The sequence below is a fragment of the Drosophila miranda genome, chromosome 5, assembly GCF_003369915.1.
Source record: "Drosophila miranda strain MSH22 chromosome 5, D.miranda_PacBio2.1, whole genome shotgun sequence".
In the NCBI taxonomy this organism is placed as follows: Eukaryota; Metazoa; Arthropoda; class Insecta; order Diptera; family Drosophilidae; genus Drosophila; species Drosophila miranda.
The window spans coordinates 1962125-1978756 of record NC_046678.1 but is presented as its reverse complement, the minus strand read 5'-3'; the positions used below and the strand labels follow the sequence as shown (position 1 = coordinate 1978756).

The following is a 16632-nucleotide window of genomic DNA, read 5'->3' as shown; positions in this document are numbered from 1 at the left end:
GTTCTTGTGAATACGTACATATGTACGAGTACATTTATAAGTAAGTATGAGCCAAAAGTAGTCTTTTCTACTAGTTTGTGATATTTTTTTTATTTATTTAGACGCTCTTTAAAAAATACTAAACGCAATGTTGTTTAGATTTGGATTTGCGTTTTGATATGAAATTGATGGTAATTCGATCGGTACTTCTCATCAGCACGAAGCAGGCGATCGGGATCGACTTATCATCCATCCGTTCTTTTTCTTCCAATTTGTAAAGTGGAAAGCAGCCTTTTTTAACAACCCCTCGTTGGATTCCACCACCATAGTGTTGGTCCTTTCGGGTTCAACCAAATTCATTTTTAATGCCAGCACGTGCGTTTGCCGCATCAATTTAAGGTAAGGTACAAATACAATAAAAATACTATTAATAATTGCATAAAAACTTTTTTTTATATAAACTGTTTCGGAAGAAACCACTCTTCCTCATCAGCGATCTTTTATTTTCCAAATATGTATGGGAAATGTGGTTGATCGTACAGTGCTATATTTTTTTCCAGTCCTTACATATCCTGGTTTGCTATACATTTTTCCAGTCTTTACATATTATGGTTTGCTATAAATTTTCCAGTCCTTACATATTCTGGTTAGTTATAAACTTTCCAGTCCTTACATATTCTGGTTAGCTATAAATTTTCAAGTCTTTACATATTCTGGTGTAACATAAATGTTCCAGTCAATAAATGATCTGATGAACCATAAATGTTCTTTATACGTCGTGAAGAACCTCTTCCACAATTTTTTGCACACGTTCGGTAATGCGAACGAGAGGATTTTGTGTTACATACAATCCGTAGCACCTATGACGCAGTAAACATGCATAGGTATTTGTAAAAAATGAACGTCTTTCGCAAACAAACTCCTTTGGAGTATTTTTGCATACTGCTTCATTCTCCAGTCTCATCTTTTGCGACTTCCTTTCCGATCTACCACAGTACGAGCATTTCCGCGTGGGATTTGCTTGTCCCGGAACCAAGCCTTCAGGGGCGAGAAAGCCCGGTGGTGCCCGGTAAGTACAGGTGCCATCCGATAAATCATAAATACATTGCCTTGGCATTGAATTTGCGATTGGGTGTTCCTTGTTGGCATCCTGGATACCTACTGCAAGTCTGCGATTTCTACTTTTCCCCAGGACACTTGAGGTGTTAGGTTTTGTATATACGCGAGACAAATCGAGATTTGCTTTGCAATATGCCTTTTCGATATTGACTCCTTCAGCTACCTCCAAAGCATAGTTTGCTTCGGCATGCTTCAGGAGTGCCTCTGCCACAGGCACAGAGTCTACCTGGTCATATCGCAACTTTTCCATCGTTTTTATACCCGATACTCAAAATGAGTATTGGGGTATATTAGATTTGTGGTAAAAGTGGATGTGTGTAACGTCCAGAAGGAATCGTTTCCGACCCCATATTCTTGATCAGCATCAATTAGCATATGTAAAACACATAAAATGGCGCTAAGACCATTCAACCCCTGTGTGCGCAACATTTAACCCATTGCAATGTAACATAAAAAATATTATTGTATATCATATATGTATATATATGATTTTATATACACCATCATATTCTTTCCATTCGTCCAAATATTCACCCTGATCTACCTCTTCTCAAAGAAACGTGGACAAAGTTATATAGTTTATATTAGGAGGTATAATTGATCATGCATTTGTAAGACAATCCACAGTCACACTATTTTCAAGGCTCTTAGAAATGGTCAATGGACAAATACGTATATCAATTTTGAAAATGGTAAATTGTAAGGCATGGAATACATATGTATATGTATTTCAGTGTTGCCATGTCCCCCTGCCGATAGCAGGATACCTTGCATTGGTAATTAAATTTTTTGGGACAAGGATATGTTTGGGCAGAACCGATATCTAGCGGAGAGGTTGATTTTCTTAACTTTGCATAATTTAAATAAAAAAACCTGATCTCACTGTCGCACACATACTGATAAAGTTTACCGTTCTACGTAATCGTGATCAATAGTGAACATAAGTGAGTTTATGAAGAAGTGAAATAATGGATGAAATACGCTATTTTTTTGCACTTCATGCTAAGTTATTGGATAGACAGCCAGACGTCCGTTCTGCCATGGCATTAATTGCAGATGGAAATGCTGCTAACGAAAAGGCAATCAATTCTGCCGAGCAGTGTTATCAATGCCTGTATTGCTATACGGGGAATACCTTTACAGGGAATACCTGGAAGCATGCAATCGATGAAGCCAACTCCAGAGTAGGTAAGCGCAAGGGCACAATGGCAACAGAAGTGAAAGAACTTCAAAGCGTGTTTGGAAAATATGTCGGCTTGTGCAACAATGATGAGCTGGAAATATTCGGCTGATTATTGAAGGTTCATGTGAGGAGTGCAACAAACATGATTGTGGGGACAGGCAGTGACGCTGAGCAAGCTGTACAATTCATTACAAAATTTGTCGGTGCTTACATGCACCTACTAAATATAGAGAGTCAGATCCCTACTTGACTGGAAAATTTATAGCAAACCAGAATATGTAAAGACTGGAAAATTTATAACTAACCAGAATATGTAAGGACTGGAAAATTGATAACTAACCAGAATATGTAAAGACTGGAAAATGTATAGCAAACCAGAATATGTAAAGACTGGAAAAATGTATAGCAAACCAGAATATGTAAAGACTGAAAAAATGTAAAACACTGTACGATCTACCACATTTCCCATATTTGGAAAATAAAAGGTCGCTGATGAGGAAGAGTGGTTTCTTCCGAAACAGTTTATACAAAAAAAAGTTTTTATGCAATTATTAATAGCATTTTTATGTTATTGTATTAGTAGTTTATTAATTTGTTAAACAAAACTTAACGTATTGAAACAAAAAAAGGAAAACAAATAAAAAACTTTACTTTAAATTGAGGCGGCTTGCTCAATTGCTCTCACTTGCTCCGCCACCTCAATCTCCAATGCGACGACATCGCAGTCCTGCTCCACCGACTGCTCTGTCTGCTCCTCCACGTGCTGCTGCTGCTGTTCATACCGCTCCTCCACGTAGTATGCGAGCTATTTTTCTTTTTTTATCTATCATATTCTTTCTTTCTTATTAACTTGCTCTCGACTTCTATTTGATTCTCTCGCAACTTTATTCTATACTTTCGGGACAATTCTCTTTAATTTACTCTATAATCCATCAGTTTTTGTTGGTTATTTTTATACCCGATACTGATTCTGCAGTCTAAAAGATATGGTCATTCTCTACGATTCTACGATTTTGGTTTTCTCATATCTTAAAAATTGTGGATGCCACAGATTTTCGTCCTTTGTGGGGGTAGCAGTGACATATCACAGAAGTCTGGATCCAAAACATCGTTGCTCTAGCTCTTAGCTCTAGTCTTTGAGCACTAGACGCTGAAGGGGTCGGACAGACGGACAGACGGACGGACGGACAGACAGACAGGTCTCAATTGGCTAGACTCGGCTATTGATGCTGATCAAGAATATATATACTTTATGGGGTCGGAAACGATTCCTTCTGGACGTTACACACATCCACTTTTACCACAAATCTAATATACCCCAATACTTATTTTGAGTATCGGGTATAAAAAGCTAACAATAATTAAGGAAAAATAATTTTTTTAGAAGTGATTGCACTTGCGGTCACTCACACCACAAACTTTCACAATGAATAAAAAAAAGAGTTTATTGGAACAAATTTTATCTAATTGTTTTTTACTGATTGTTGAACCAATCTCACGTAAACTACATATTTTCGTCCGCTATTATCAATAAATGCAAAAGTTTTGACAACCTGTGCTGTTTATCAGATTAAAGATTAGACCAAATTTGGTTAATTCGTGCTCTGTTGTCTCTCTTTGTAATTTTTACCGTAACTTCACTTATCTAAGTACAATTAAAGAAGAGAAGCTCTACGGTAAGAGAACTATAAATGTAGTAAATATTTTAACGAAATAGGCATATAAAACGTACCCAGTGAATTATACATACAAACTCAACTTCGCTTACAATTATTTGTTACAATGAACTTATATTCACTATTTTATTTCAAAAGCATAAAATTTCAATACTTCTTAATAATATATAATGAAAAACAGCAAGTTCTTCGGTACTTCTTTTTTGCGACTCTTGGTTGACCTTTTCGCGGAAAAGCCCATATTACTCTTTAAACAATACTAAACGCAATGTTGTTTAGATTTGGATTTGCGTTCTGATATGAAATTGATGGTAATTCGATCGGTACTTCTCATCAGCACTGAGCAGGCGATCGGGAACGACTTATCATCCATCCATTCTTTTTCTTCCAATTTGTAAAGTGGAAAGCAGCCTTTTTTAACAAACCCTCGTTGGATTCCACCACCATAGTGTTGGTGGTGGTCATGTCGGTCCTTTCGGGTTCAACCAAATTCATTTTTAATGCCAGCACGTGCGTGGGCCGCCGCATTAAGGCTACTGCCGAAGGCTCGTAAACAATGCTGGCCGCAGTCAATAGAATTGAGCAGTAGCCGCATGTCCTTTGGAGTGGTTAGGACTTAGGACCCCAATTGAAAATTCATTATTGCGCCAGGCGCTTTCTTTTTATGTGTTGTGTGTGTGTGTGTGGTGTCCTGTTTGCAGATGATGTTTTGCGGTGCTTAAAAAAGGAAAGAATAATATTTATTGTATGCACCTTGAAACACACACTCACACACACCAACCAATCAACCACGTGCCTACTTAGTGGAATCAGACTCAATTGCCGTCCAGAGGGATACGATACCGTTAAGCTACAAGCGCCCGCCGTTGTCGCGCGCCCCCTGAATATTCTAGATACTTATCGGAAAGTTAAGGTATGAAAAATTGAGCATCGGATCGGATGATAAATGGACCAGAGGAATGGGAGCAATTCGGAAATCATTTGAAAACAACAAACAACCAATATAGTATTGGCTATGTGAATGTGGATCTACGCAATTTTATATGACAGAAGCACACTGAAAACAAAGAAAATCTATTGGTAAAAGTTAGATTCTGAGGTATGTATGTTAAGCTACACTGAAATATACATACATAAGTGGTGTATTTGATTATTGAAAACGCTGATTTAACTCTGAATCTTACGAGTTCGAAAATAATAATGATAGATCACCGACTAGTGCGGAGTCCATTACATACATATGTATGTACCAATGATATTGCGATTAGCCATTTTTCTCAGTGTCTGTTGGTTGGCTGGTACGGGAATTTCCTCATGACTTTGCGACTCCAATTCTTACATTGACAATACTCCAAGCAGTCGCACTCTATATTTTCTCACATCCGGCAGCCAGAGAGTCGCAAAGGTGGGGGGCGGGAAAGACGCTTTTATTTGGACATGGCTATTATTGTTTCGCTCATTTATATGTTTGTATGTTTAGGCACTCACTGTAACTAATTTATTTATTTATTTATTTCGTATTTTCGGTTTTCTGTCACTGGGACCACTACTCACGCATTCAACCCCCCTTCCCCTCCCCACCACACCAGTGTGTATTTTCGGAAATACGAATGTACTTAAACATTTGTACAAACTCACAGACGCTTATAATACATACGCTTTATATAATGTGTTGTTCGGGTATATGTACACATGTATTCATATATAAATATTGATATTTAAATACAACAACAACGACCACAACCCACAATACAGCTAAACCGAAAGCCCGACAAAAAGGAGAGAAATCCATTGAAGTGAATTTGCGGAAGCTATTTGTAAGTGTGCAAGTCAATATTTGTATTTCCCTGCGACGGTATGTGTACATATGTATGTATGTGCACATGTGCATACATCCATGATATATCTGTACTCGTACGAGTTGCAGTTGCCAAAAAGCAAAGGGAGCGGAGCACTGTACATCCTCGTCTGTATTGGAGTCGCAGTAGAGCGGAAGTCATCATTATAAATAAAATTTCAGTTCAAAGCGAATCGGGAAAACAATCATTTCTTCTTATGTATGGACCAATACGATACGTAAAGGGGAAAAAGGGCTGAAAGTGGTGCTTGACTTCGAGCTCGCAGTCCATTTACACTTAGATCAGAACTGTCCCAACTGTTCCTCTTTGCCGGTCAGTACCACGCATCCTTCTTTTTATACCCGATACTCAAAATGAGTATTGGGGTATATTAGATTTGTGGTAAAAGTGGATGTGTGTAACGTCCAGAAGGAATCGTTTCCGACCCCATAAAGTATATATATTCTTGATCAGCATCAATAGCCGAGTCGATTGAGCCCTGTCTGTCTTTCATTTTTTCGCGCCCTGTCTCTCTCTAACACACACACGTAGCATAGCCGGCTTTGCTTAGAGTAAAACATTAGCGCCTAGATCTCAGAGACTATAAAAGCTAGAGCAACCAAATTTGGTATCCACACTCCTAAGATATCGGACCGAGACGAGATTGTTTCAAATTTTCGCCAAATCCCCTTCCGCCCCCGCAAAGGATGCAAGTCTGGGGATATTCACAAATCTCAGAGACTATTAAGGCTAGAGTAACCAAATTTGTTATCCGCACTCCTGTTAGATCTCACTATAAAACGTATATCTCAAAATTTCGCCCCACCCCCTTCCGCCCCCACAAAGGACGAAGAACTGTTGCATCCACAATATTGAGGACACGAGAAAACTAAAAACGCAGAATCATAGATAATGATCATATCTATCAGATTGCTGAATCTGGATCAGATCAGGTCATTTTTATAGCCAAAAGGAACAAATCAATTTGCAGTGGCTACGCAGCGCCCGACGTCACGCTCAGACTGATTTTCTGTCTCTCTCGCACGCACTCTTTGTCGTGTCGTTCAATATTAGCGGCGTCTGCCGGAGGAGAGCCATACTGACTATGTATCGGGTATAAATGTAGAGTTGCGGTGTCCGCAGCAACTCACAACGTTCCCCCTAGTTAGTTTAGTTTTAGATATGATTATCAGCCTCTTGCGTTGTTTATTGAACACAGGTAATCGTATGCAATCCTATGTATGTATGATTGTATGTATGATTGTATGTATGTTGTACATGCTATTAGTATTAGTAAAGATAAACATATGTATGTTATAAAACTAGTACATAAGATGGATAGATATACGTCGACTTATTTATATGATACTAAAAGGCTACTTTTTGAATTGTTTCAGCATGTCAGGAAAGCGAAAATCGCACCCAAACAAATTTGATGCCAAGTCCAAGAGAAGTGTTAAAGGATTGGAATATCTACAGACTGAAGGGCAGTGTGGTATCACAAAAAACAGCCCATCGACTATTGGTAAAATGCAGCAGCAGCTACTCAACAGCAATGGAAACGAAGGATCAGTATCAACCGTTACCATAAGAAGAGGCAATGGGGCGAATGCGAACACAGTGAATAGGTATACGGATACGGAAATGGAAATGTGCTCGAGTATGGTGTCAACAAGTGATTACGAAAATACTGACCAGGATACCGATTCAAAGAGTTCCAGTACAACGGACAGTTCGAACGAGTCAGATGTTAATAGAAGGAGTACTCACGTAAGTTCCTAACGCCGTGGGCCTAACTGCAATGAATAATGAGATATTTTACAGTCAACTCGATACATATTAGCAAAAAAGTCGGATTCATGCGCAAGATACACTAAGAAGGCGAAGAAAGCTCGTCCGAGGAATGGAACTGACGATACAAAAATTATTATATGCCGCAAAGAGCAGGTTAACCTTTCGAACGGCTCCGACAGTGTTGATGTTAGTTCTCAGCTAAGGGAGAGAGTTGAAGGTGGAGTTACGGGCACCGGCTCCATCCAGCTGCTTGCAAATCCGATGCGAAAAGACGATGACGTCGTGGCACCACAGCATAGAAAAGTGATTAAGCAAGAACATAATGTTGATATTAGTCCTGCGTCCGAGCTGTTGATTCCTGCCCAACAAAAAGAAGCTATGGAGATGGAAAAGTTCAATAAAATTTCACCGAGCCCAGAAGCTATTTCAGAAGAAAGATGTCCGCCTACGTCCTCGTCCTCAGCAACAACCTCATATTTTTCAATTTATGGAAGAGATCCTTCTTTAGAATACTCTGCTATACCTAAGCTAGGTTTTTCACAAAGGTAGGTCCGAACCGCCCCAAGCTGCTCTTTAGAATAGGACACCTTTAGAGAGAAAATAATACAAAAATACGAAAATTAAGAAGTTGAAATATTTATTCATAAATTTGGCTTGAAAAAGAGGCCGACACTTTCCTTTCCTGTCATCCGGTAAGCCTCAAAGTGCAAAATTAGCCTTCAATGAATGCCAGATTTCAATAGCTTCCTTTTTGGGAAATTGGCAAATTTTCCATTAAAAATGCACACCAAAACTAGCAAATAATTTTAGGGCAAGGATGGCAAGCTGTAGCTTAATCGAACGACCCGCCGGCACGTCCGCTCTGAAAGGCCATTCCATCGCCGCCGATGTTCAAATATAAGCTTACTCACTTGAATTGTTGCTTAATAATTGAATACCATGAACGGAAATAGAGAATAAAGTTACAGCAGCAAATTGTGAGCCTGACCGCAGGATCAATATCCGCACTGACAATCCGACGAAATTATATGAGCGGTACGGTACGTACAAGAACATATGTTTGTGTTTATCCCAAATTGCACTCACTCAAAGCTATGCCACTTGGATAGATAACAAGATGAACCGAACCGGTTAGATATCTCTGTAGGATTGCCTACCGCATTAATAATGTAGTCGTAGATTTTGTACATCTGGCTGGTATTGATTTTGACAAAAATTTTTCAACGGAGACCCCATTAGGTTCTTGAGCCGCCATTTCTTATGTGTCATAAAAAATGCATACATATGTACATATGTATGTATACTAGTAGCTGCCAAAGGAATAATTGTGGAAGATAAATCTTTTGTGTTTTAGTTACATGTGCATTTTAGGACCATACAATACTAAACTTTCTTTCTTGTTCTTGATGCCTCTCATACTATTTCCAAACAATTCGGGAACATTGACGTCAGTCGATGTGTTATTCATGTTTATAATTCTTATTTTATCCATATAAGTGAAAATCTGTAGTTGATGAATAATTTATGTCTTAGTTTCGGAAACATTGATTCCTTTACATTTGTGGTGATAGTTGGATAGAGATGAACGATTAAATTGTTATATAAAAATTGGGCTAAACGTGGCTTAAATGTATTTTCTAATGAGTACCTAAAACTTATCTTCGATCGTTTCAGAGAACAACCAGTGCTGTCTGGCTGTATCCGGGAGGACCGTACATATGAAAAGGATCACACGGTCTCCGAAATGATACGACAACTTCAACTGATTAGAAGTCGCTTGCTTACACAGGCAAGTAACAGCGCGATTATATACTTTTGTCAATCAAAATCTTTGTTATGAATGTATTGAAACTGAACCCGGCTAACCCTATTCCTATCATTATCATTATCATGCTAAGAAAGTGGACTCTTCGGACTGCCTCCAGTAAAAAGCAGAAACTAAACTATGTACATTTATGACAAAGTCATACGATTACATTTATTCATCGCTTAATTCTCTAATAGGTTTTTTAGGACTAAAAAAGACCCTACCACTATTGTTAAAAAAGATTGCTACTATAAATGTATTTGTTTCGTTGCGCAGGAATTGTCAAAGCTTTTGTAGCGTCAATATGCAGATGAAATTTAAGGTCTTTTTATGTGGCACTCAGCCCCAGCGGGCAAAGAGTGAATCACGTATCTCCACTTCCTTGCAGGTAACAATTGCAAATTTGCATATACTCATACAAATTTAGGTAAGTAGTCACGTATACAGACTCGATTCTAGCAAGAAATGTTTCAAAAGGGGCCAAAACATTACATACATCCTTCGCCACGACTGATTGTTCTGACGATTCAGTACTCCGATTCGATTCCCCATATCCTGTATTATGGCAAAAAGAAGATGTGCAAACTTTCAGTTAGATAATTTTAACCTGAGTGACTAGTTTGCATCTAAAACTTACCATAGGCGTACATATGTGTGTATGTACATACATATATATATTTACTTACGAGTATATTTTTAGTGTGCAAGCGTCCTCCAAAACCATTTCTTTCTTTAGCTTTCCATTCCTTTCATTTTTTGAATTTCCCCGGCTGTTGCATACAAATTTGTATTATTCTTTCTTACTTCCTTTATTCACAGCTTGTTTCATTGTGTAGGAGAGGACCTTTCTGTGTACATTCATTTTACTTTTTGTATTTCCTTTGCGATTTTCTGTGCTATGTTAAATTTTCTTTTGAATCGCTTTTGTACTGTGCTTTCCATTCAAGCCCGGAACAATAAGCTTTCCTTTATTCTGCGGCCTCTACCTTCTCCCCCCCATTCGCTTTTATGTAATGGCCGGCCGGCCACATAGCCATTGCCGGGGCCATAGAAATAGCAATAGCACATAGCCACGATACCACCATACCTGAGGAACCTCCCATTCTCATAGCAGCTTTTCTTCAAAACTTATGGGGCTTGGCTTGTTAGCTGTCAGGACATACATATGTACATACATATGTATATATGTAAATACATATATATTTATGTATCCATCCACTAAAGTTATGCTATTGTGCATACTTACGAGTACACATAATAGAAAAAAATAAAGAGTGCTTCTTTTTAGTTGTTTCTGCGTATACATATGTACATATGTATGTACATATGAGACAAGTGTTAACACTCGTTATATCATCAAAAGACAAAACAGATATTCCGTGTTATGCTCTTGTTATCCTTTTTTTCAGTATCGTTCGAATTAGTACCATCTTACCCCTACTCTGAAAGATATGTACATATATTATACAAACATTCTCGTACTCTATGAATGTGAAGCGCAGCGATAAAAGACCAAATCACTTGATAACTGTAGCGTAAGCGTGAGGCAGCAAATCTGTAACGTGACAATGATCGCGCAACTTCAGCTGGGCTTAGGCTCAGCTTGGTCTTGGGCTTGGCTAATCGGCTTGGAATCACGCTAATGTGATGTTTATCTGCCAAATATTTTGCTAAGGAAAAGGGGATGATTGACGATGATGACGAACCGAACACTGATGATTACCATTGTCATTGCCCAAAAAATCTGCATTTTCCAGTTTCGTTTTCAGGGGTAGTTGTTTAGTTGCTTGCTGAACTGACAATCACATCGCCGCCGCAATACATAATTCCAAAGAGAGATACTATCTCTCTGTTAAGTACACAGTTCAAAAGGTTCCCATTAAAAGCACATTATCACACATGTGCTCAGCCCCTTAGCCCCCTCCCTTAGCAAGACATTTCTCAAAAGGAGTTGCTTCTTTGTATACCCCGTAATCGTAAAGTGAAAGGGTAAATGTACAGTACATACGCTCGTTCGAGTCTCAAAATCCCAAATTAATTCGAATTAAGAGACGAGTCCAGTCCATTCAGGCTTTTTAAAGAAATGGAAGTCCGATTTGGTCATATGTACATAAATACATACACATGTACTTAGATATTATCTGGTGAAAAATAGTTTTCGGACCGGTTCGGTATAAAAATAATAATATAATTTCAATACGTCTAATTCTAATACATATAGAACTTTGATTTTCTACTGTAGCGGCGCGCCTCTTGCTTCTCTTTTCTTAGAAGGACTTGAAGATGTACACACATACATATGGATGTACATAAATATTATATGTTCTCCACTGAGTGTATCATGCACACCCTAATATCACTGATGCTCTCACGTACATACACGAATACATACACGAATACATGCACATAGAGATAACATTAATTAATATCAAAAGCTCCCGCAGTGGACATACCACTGTTAAATTTGCACACACGAAGCATCTTCGATCTGTGTTGATGTAGATCTAGTCGTGGCAACTCAAGTTAATTAAAATCCCAAAGTGAAATTTACAAACATCTAAAGTATTTACGTATATATTTACGTATGCATCAATACGAGTATATGTAAGTATATATGTACGTAAATACATACTTAGTACATATATGTACTGCTGTCTCTACTTGCACTCTACCATGTGCATTGCAAATCACACCGGAAATGCATTTGAAAATTTGCCTGCAAATATTCTTATATTAATCAAAACGCGCTAACCTTGCAAAGCCACTGCATCATCATAGCATGACAGCCTCAACGCTCAACGTTGCACCAGCCTGACGTACGAATACGAAATGGAAGGAGAGGAGATATACGAGTATGTATGCATTTGCAGAAGGAGGCGGAATAAAAAGTAGCAAAAGACAGAGAGTTCTATTTTTGAAATAAAAATTTATGAATGAAAACAGAAATTCATACGATACATAGGATGTGTTGCATCCATTGCAAACTTTCTTCATCGGTTGCGCCACATTAAGCAGGGAAATATGTATGTACATACATATGTACATATATATGTACATATACCTAGTATCTACAAATTTTACTTGATCGAGTCGTCGTTTCGCTTTCCTAATCAATTGCAAATGTCAATTATTTATAACATATAGTATACATATATACTTACACATATGTATATTTACATTATATGTATATATGATCGCATGCGTTATGAGAATGACCATTGGAGGGGTAGAATAGAATAGAATATTTTCGATAAATTAATTCCATAAGGGAGTCGACGAATCGTATTGTCTATACGGTGAAAAATAAAATATACATATGAACATAATCGAGTATGTATGTATACTTCTATGTACATTTAGAAGAGAACACATAAAATATGAACAATATGCTGTTGAAATGTTTCATATTCTGTATAAATACATGTGTATTTATATACGTACAATCTGTGCATTTTGTTCCGTAGAGCCATTCCTTCCCTCATTCTCATCGCCATCCCATCCCATCCACGAGCCCATTCATGGTGTGAGTGTGGGTGGTGGTTGTGAGTGCGAGTGTAGCGTATAGTGTGCGGCCGAGAACGCGGAACATCTCTCATATAAATTGATCGGCCAGTTCATATTTTATCCGCACGACAACGTCGAAATGCTCAACTCATCCATAAATGTCGTAAAATTCATAAATATTGCTGTAAAATGTTCATTGTCTCCTCCGACGATAAGAGTGATTTAGGTCATTTTAAATTTTGAATTCTTGCGTGGGTTCTGCGTAGTTTCACCCATAGCATCATTTCTCTCTGATCGTTCCCCCAAACGCCAAAATCAAACCTATCATACATACATTCATATGAATATATGCTGATATATGCATACATAAATAAATAAATATGTATGTATGTACATGTGGATGGATTTGGTCAACTGAGCTATTGAATCACTGTTGATTGCCTCGCGCCTGAAAGAGGGATTATAAAAATAATATTTTAAGAAAAGATGTTCGTTAAAATTAGATATTAAATAATAAAACATACAAATGTGTTTAAAATTAACGTAAGGTAGAGCAATACCAATCCGAAATGGAATAATATTAATCTTTGCCACTTAGCATAACTCACTAGAACCGTTTCTAGATGGCACACCTAACTTCTTTTAAATTATGATTTACGATACATCATACGATTCTTTTATTAGGTTGAAGCTAATTCATATTATCCCTTAACTCCAGCTGTGGCTCTTCTATGGCTTCAGCAAGCCGTGTCCACCCATCAACTTTGTCACAGCCACATACGGGTCACGCGTATGCCACACGCCATACCTCAGATATCTCTCTCATCTCATATCCCCTCTCCTCTCCTTTGCTACCCCATCCGTGTGGCAAGTCTGATATTTATAAGGCGTCTTAATGAAGTGAGAAATGTTTTAACGAAGAAAAACAGGGGCCGTCAATTCTTTGGCAGGCAGAGTCACCCGTTCGTCGATGTCGATCATATCAATGAGTGGAAAAGCGGAAGATGCGGAGTGTAAACTAGAGAGAATGTGCACCAGTGTCCTATTTTTAGATCTGGTGATCTCAAAAGAAGAAGAAACATATCTAAGTGCTGCATTTCTACATTATGGCATTTGATGTTGACGGGATCGGAATCGGATCTGTAGATTTCTACATCGGCCCAGAATCTATAACGAGTACTGTAACACGATTTCTGATAGCTGACCAAGCAGCTCAAAGAACAAACCAATAAGGAATGCTATCCGGTATTCCAGCTAAATGATCAAATAGTTAACCGAATGATTCTTTTCGGCTTGAAAACCAATTGAAACTACTACAATCCTCCAATTACTATAATCCTCCTAGTTTTGGCTTAATTACTTTCAAAAAAAAATATTTTTCGCACAGATCACATATCAAAACGAGGGGGAACGTTGTGAGTTGCAGCGGACACCGCTGCAGTACAGTTATACCCGATACTAAGTCAGTATGGCTCTCCTCCGGCAGACGCCGCTAATATTAAACGACACGACAAAGAGTGCGTGCGAGAGAGACAGAAAATCAGTCTGAGCGTGACGTCGGGGGCTGCGTAGCCAGTGCAAATTGATTTGTTCCTTTTGGCTATAAAAATGATCTGATCTGATCCAGATTCAGCAATCTGATAGATATGGTCATTATCTATGATTCTGCGTTTTTAGTTTTCTCGAATCTGCAATATTGTGGATGAAACAGATTTTCGTCCTTTGTGGGGGCGGAAGGGGGTGGGGCGAAGTTTTGAGATATACGTTTTATAGTGACATCTTAAAGGAGTGTGTGTACCAAAGTTGGTTACTCTAGCCTTAATAGTCTCTGAGATTTGTGGATGCCTCAGATTTTCGTCCTTTGCGGGGTGGAAGGGGGTGTGGCGAAATTTTGACACAAAATGGTCATGGTCCGATATCACAGGAGTGTGGATACCAAATTTGGTTGGTCTGGCTTTTATAGGTTCTGAGATCCTTGAACTCATATTTTGCAATGGGCAAAACCGACCATGAAACCTGTGAGTTAGAGAGAGACAGAGCAAGAAAGAATGAAATTGTTTCAGATTTTGCACTCTAAAAGATATAGTCATCTTCTACGATTCTGCGTTTTTAGTTTTCTCGTATCGTCGAAATTGTGGATGCCACAGATTTTCGCCCTTTGTGGGGGCGGAAGTGGGCGGGGCGAAGTTTTGAAATATTCCTGTAGCAGTGACATATCACAGAAGTCTGGATCCAAAACATCGTTGCTCTAGCTCTTATAGTCTTTGAGCACTAGGCGCTGAAGGGGACGGACAGACGGACAGACGGACGGACGGACAGACGGACAGACAGACATGGCTCAATCGACTCGGCTATTGATGCTGATCAAGAATATATATACTTTATGGGGTCGGAAACGATTCCTTCTGGACGTTACTCACATCCACTTTTACCACAAATCTAATATACCCCAATACTCATTTTGAGTATCGGGTATAACGAGGGGGAACGATGTGAGTTTCTGCGGCCACCGAAACTCTACATTTATACCCGATACTTAGTCAGTATGGCTCTCCTCCGGCAGACGCCGCTAATACACGACAAATAGGAAATGGGCGGGGCGAAGTTTTGAAATATACTTGTAACAGTGACATATCACAGAAGTCCGGATATAAAAGGTCGTTGCTCTAGCTCTTATAGTCCTTGAGCACTAGGCACTAATAGGGACGGACAGACAGACAGGGCTAAATGGACTCGGCTATTGATGCTGATCAAGAATATATATACTTTATGGGGTCGGAAACGATTCCTTCTGGAATCATCCATTTTCACCACAAATCTAATATACCCTTATACTCATTTTGAGTATCGGGTATAATTAGATTTTACTTGGGGGACCAGATTTTTATTAGACTTGGGAAATTCGTTTGAATTGTAGAACGTAGTATATTTAGATTTGTACTATTGCAACATAACGATGCACATCTGTAAAGAGGATATTGTAACTATGCCAAGCTGCTTAAGGGTGTCGGTGTCGAATGGATAAATTAACTTCTGCTGCTACCGCTCGTGTTGCTCCTTAGATGGAGCAATAGCACGTTCGATGACCCAACGGCCTGCCCAACATGATTGCAATTATTAGCAAATGGTTTTTAAGGCCTCGAGATAACAAAATGATTCTATAAGGATACGGTCTTACCATGAAGCATGAGCATGTTCTTAATATAGGCAAAGTTTTTATGACATGACAAAATACAGAACAAGGATTAGTGTTACGATAAGGGTGTGTAGCAAACGAAGTGGTCATGGGCTTTAGCTTTGGTCATCCATAGGCGGATAATTAGCCACCGAACTCACTCAAAAGCCGCTTCCGGACTAGAGCCGCAGGCTTTCAAGGCCTGCCTCATGCGCTGCGTGAGCAAGGGGAGGCAAAGGCGAGTTGGGGGTGGTGTAGTACCTTTGCGTACTTAATGACTCCTAAAATGGCAAATAAATCTGTGGTTAAGTGCGTGTGAGTGTGTTCGCAAACAGCCTGAACAATGTGAGTGCATGCCATTGGCTCCTATGTACATATGTATGTACTATACTCGTAAATTACATTGCAAATAGCTCCCACTTTAAACTACCAGCTTGCCTGGACCGAACTCGGCCCTCTTACATTTACTTACGCACCTATAGTATTTCGATACATCGGTTTAAGAAAATTGAAGTAGAATCGAAATTCCCCTTCCACTAACCTATGAACTTGCTGTC

At 38.8% G+C, this 16632-nt stretch overlaps 1 protein-coding gene across 3 annotated transcripts in view; it reads left to right on the top strand.

Annotated features, from left to right (window-relative positions):
* The window catches only part of LOC108164467 (transcription factor Sox-5), a 41480-nt gene that overhangs the window by 9924 nt on the left and 14924 nt on the right, over window positions 1–16632 (top strand). Inside the window, exons 2-4 of one of the 3 annotated variants that reach the window (XM_017300209.2) lie at window positions 7193–7565; window positions 7620–8134; window positions 9264–9378. In XM_017300209.2, coding sequence (XP_017155698.1) covers window positions 7193–7565; window positions 7620–8134; window positions 9264–9378 — 1003 coding nt within the window. Of the gene's footprint in view, window positions 1–7192; window positions 7566–7619; window positions 8135–8524; window positions 8630–9263; window positions 9379–16632 lie in introns of those variants that run through there. The other 2 variants (XM_017300210.2, XM_017300211.2) reach the window with 2 other exon arrangements.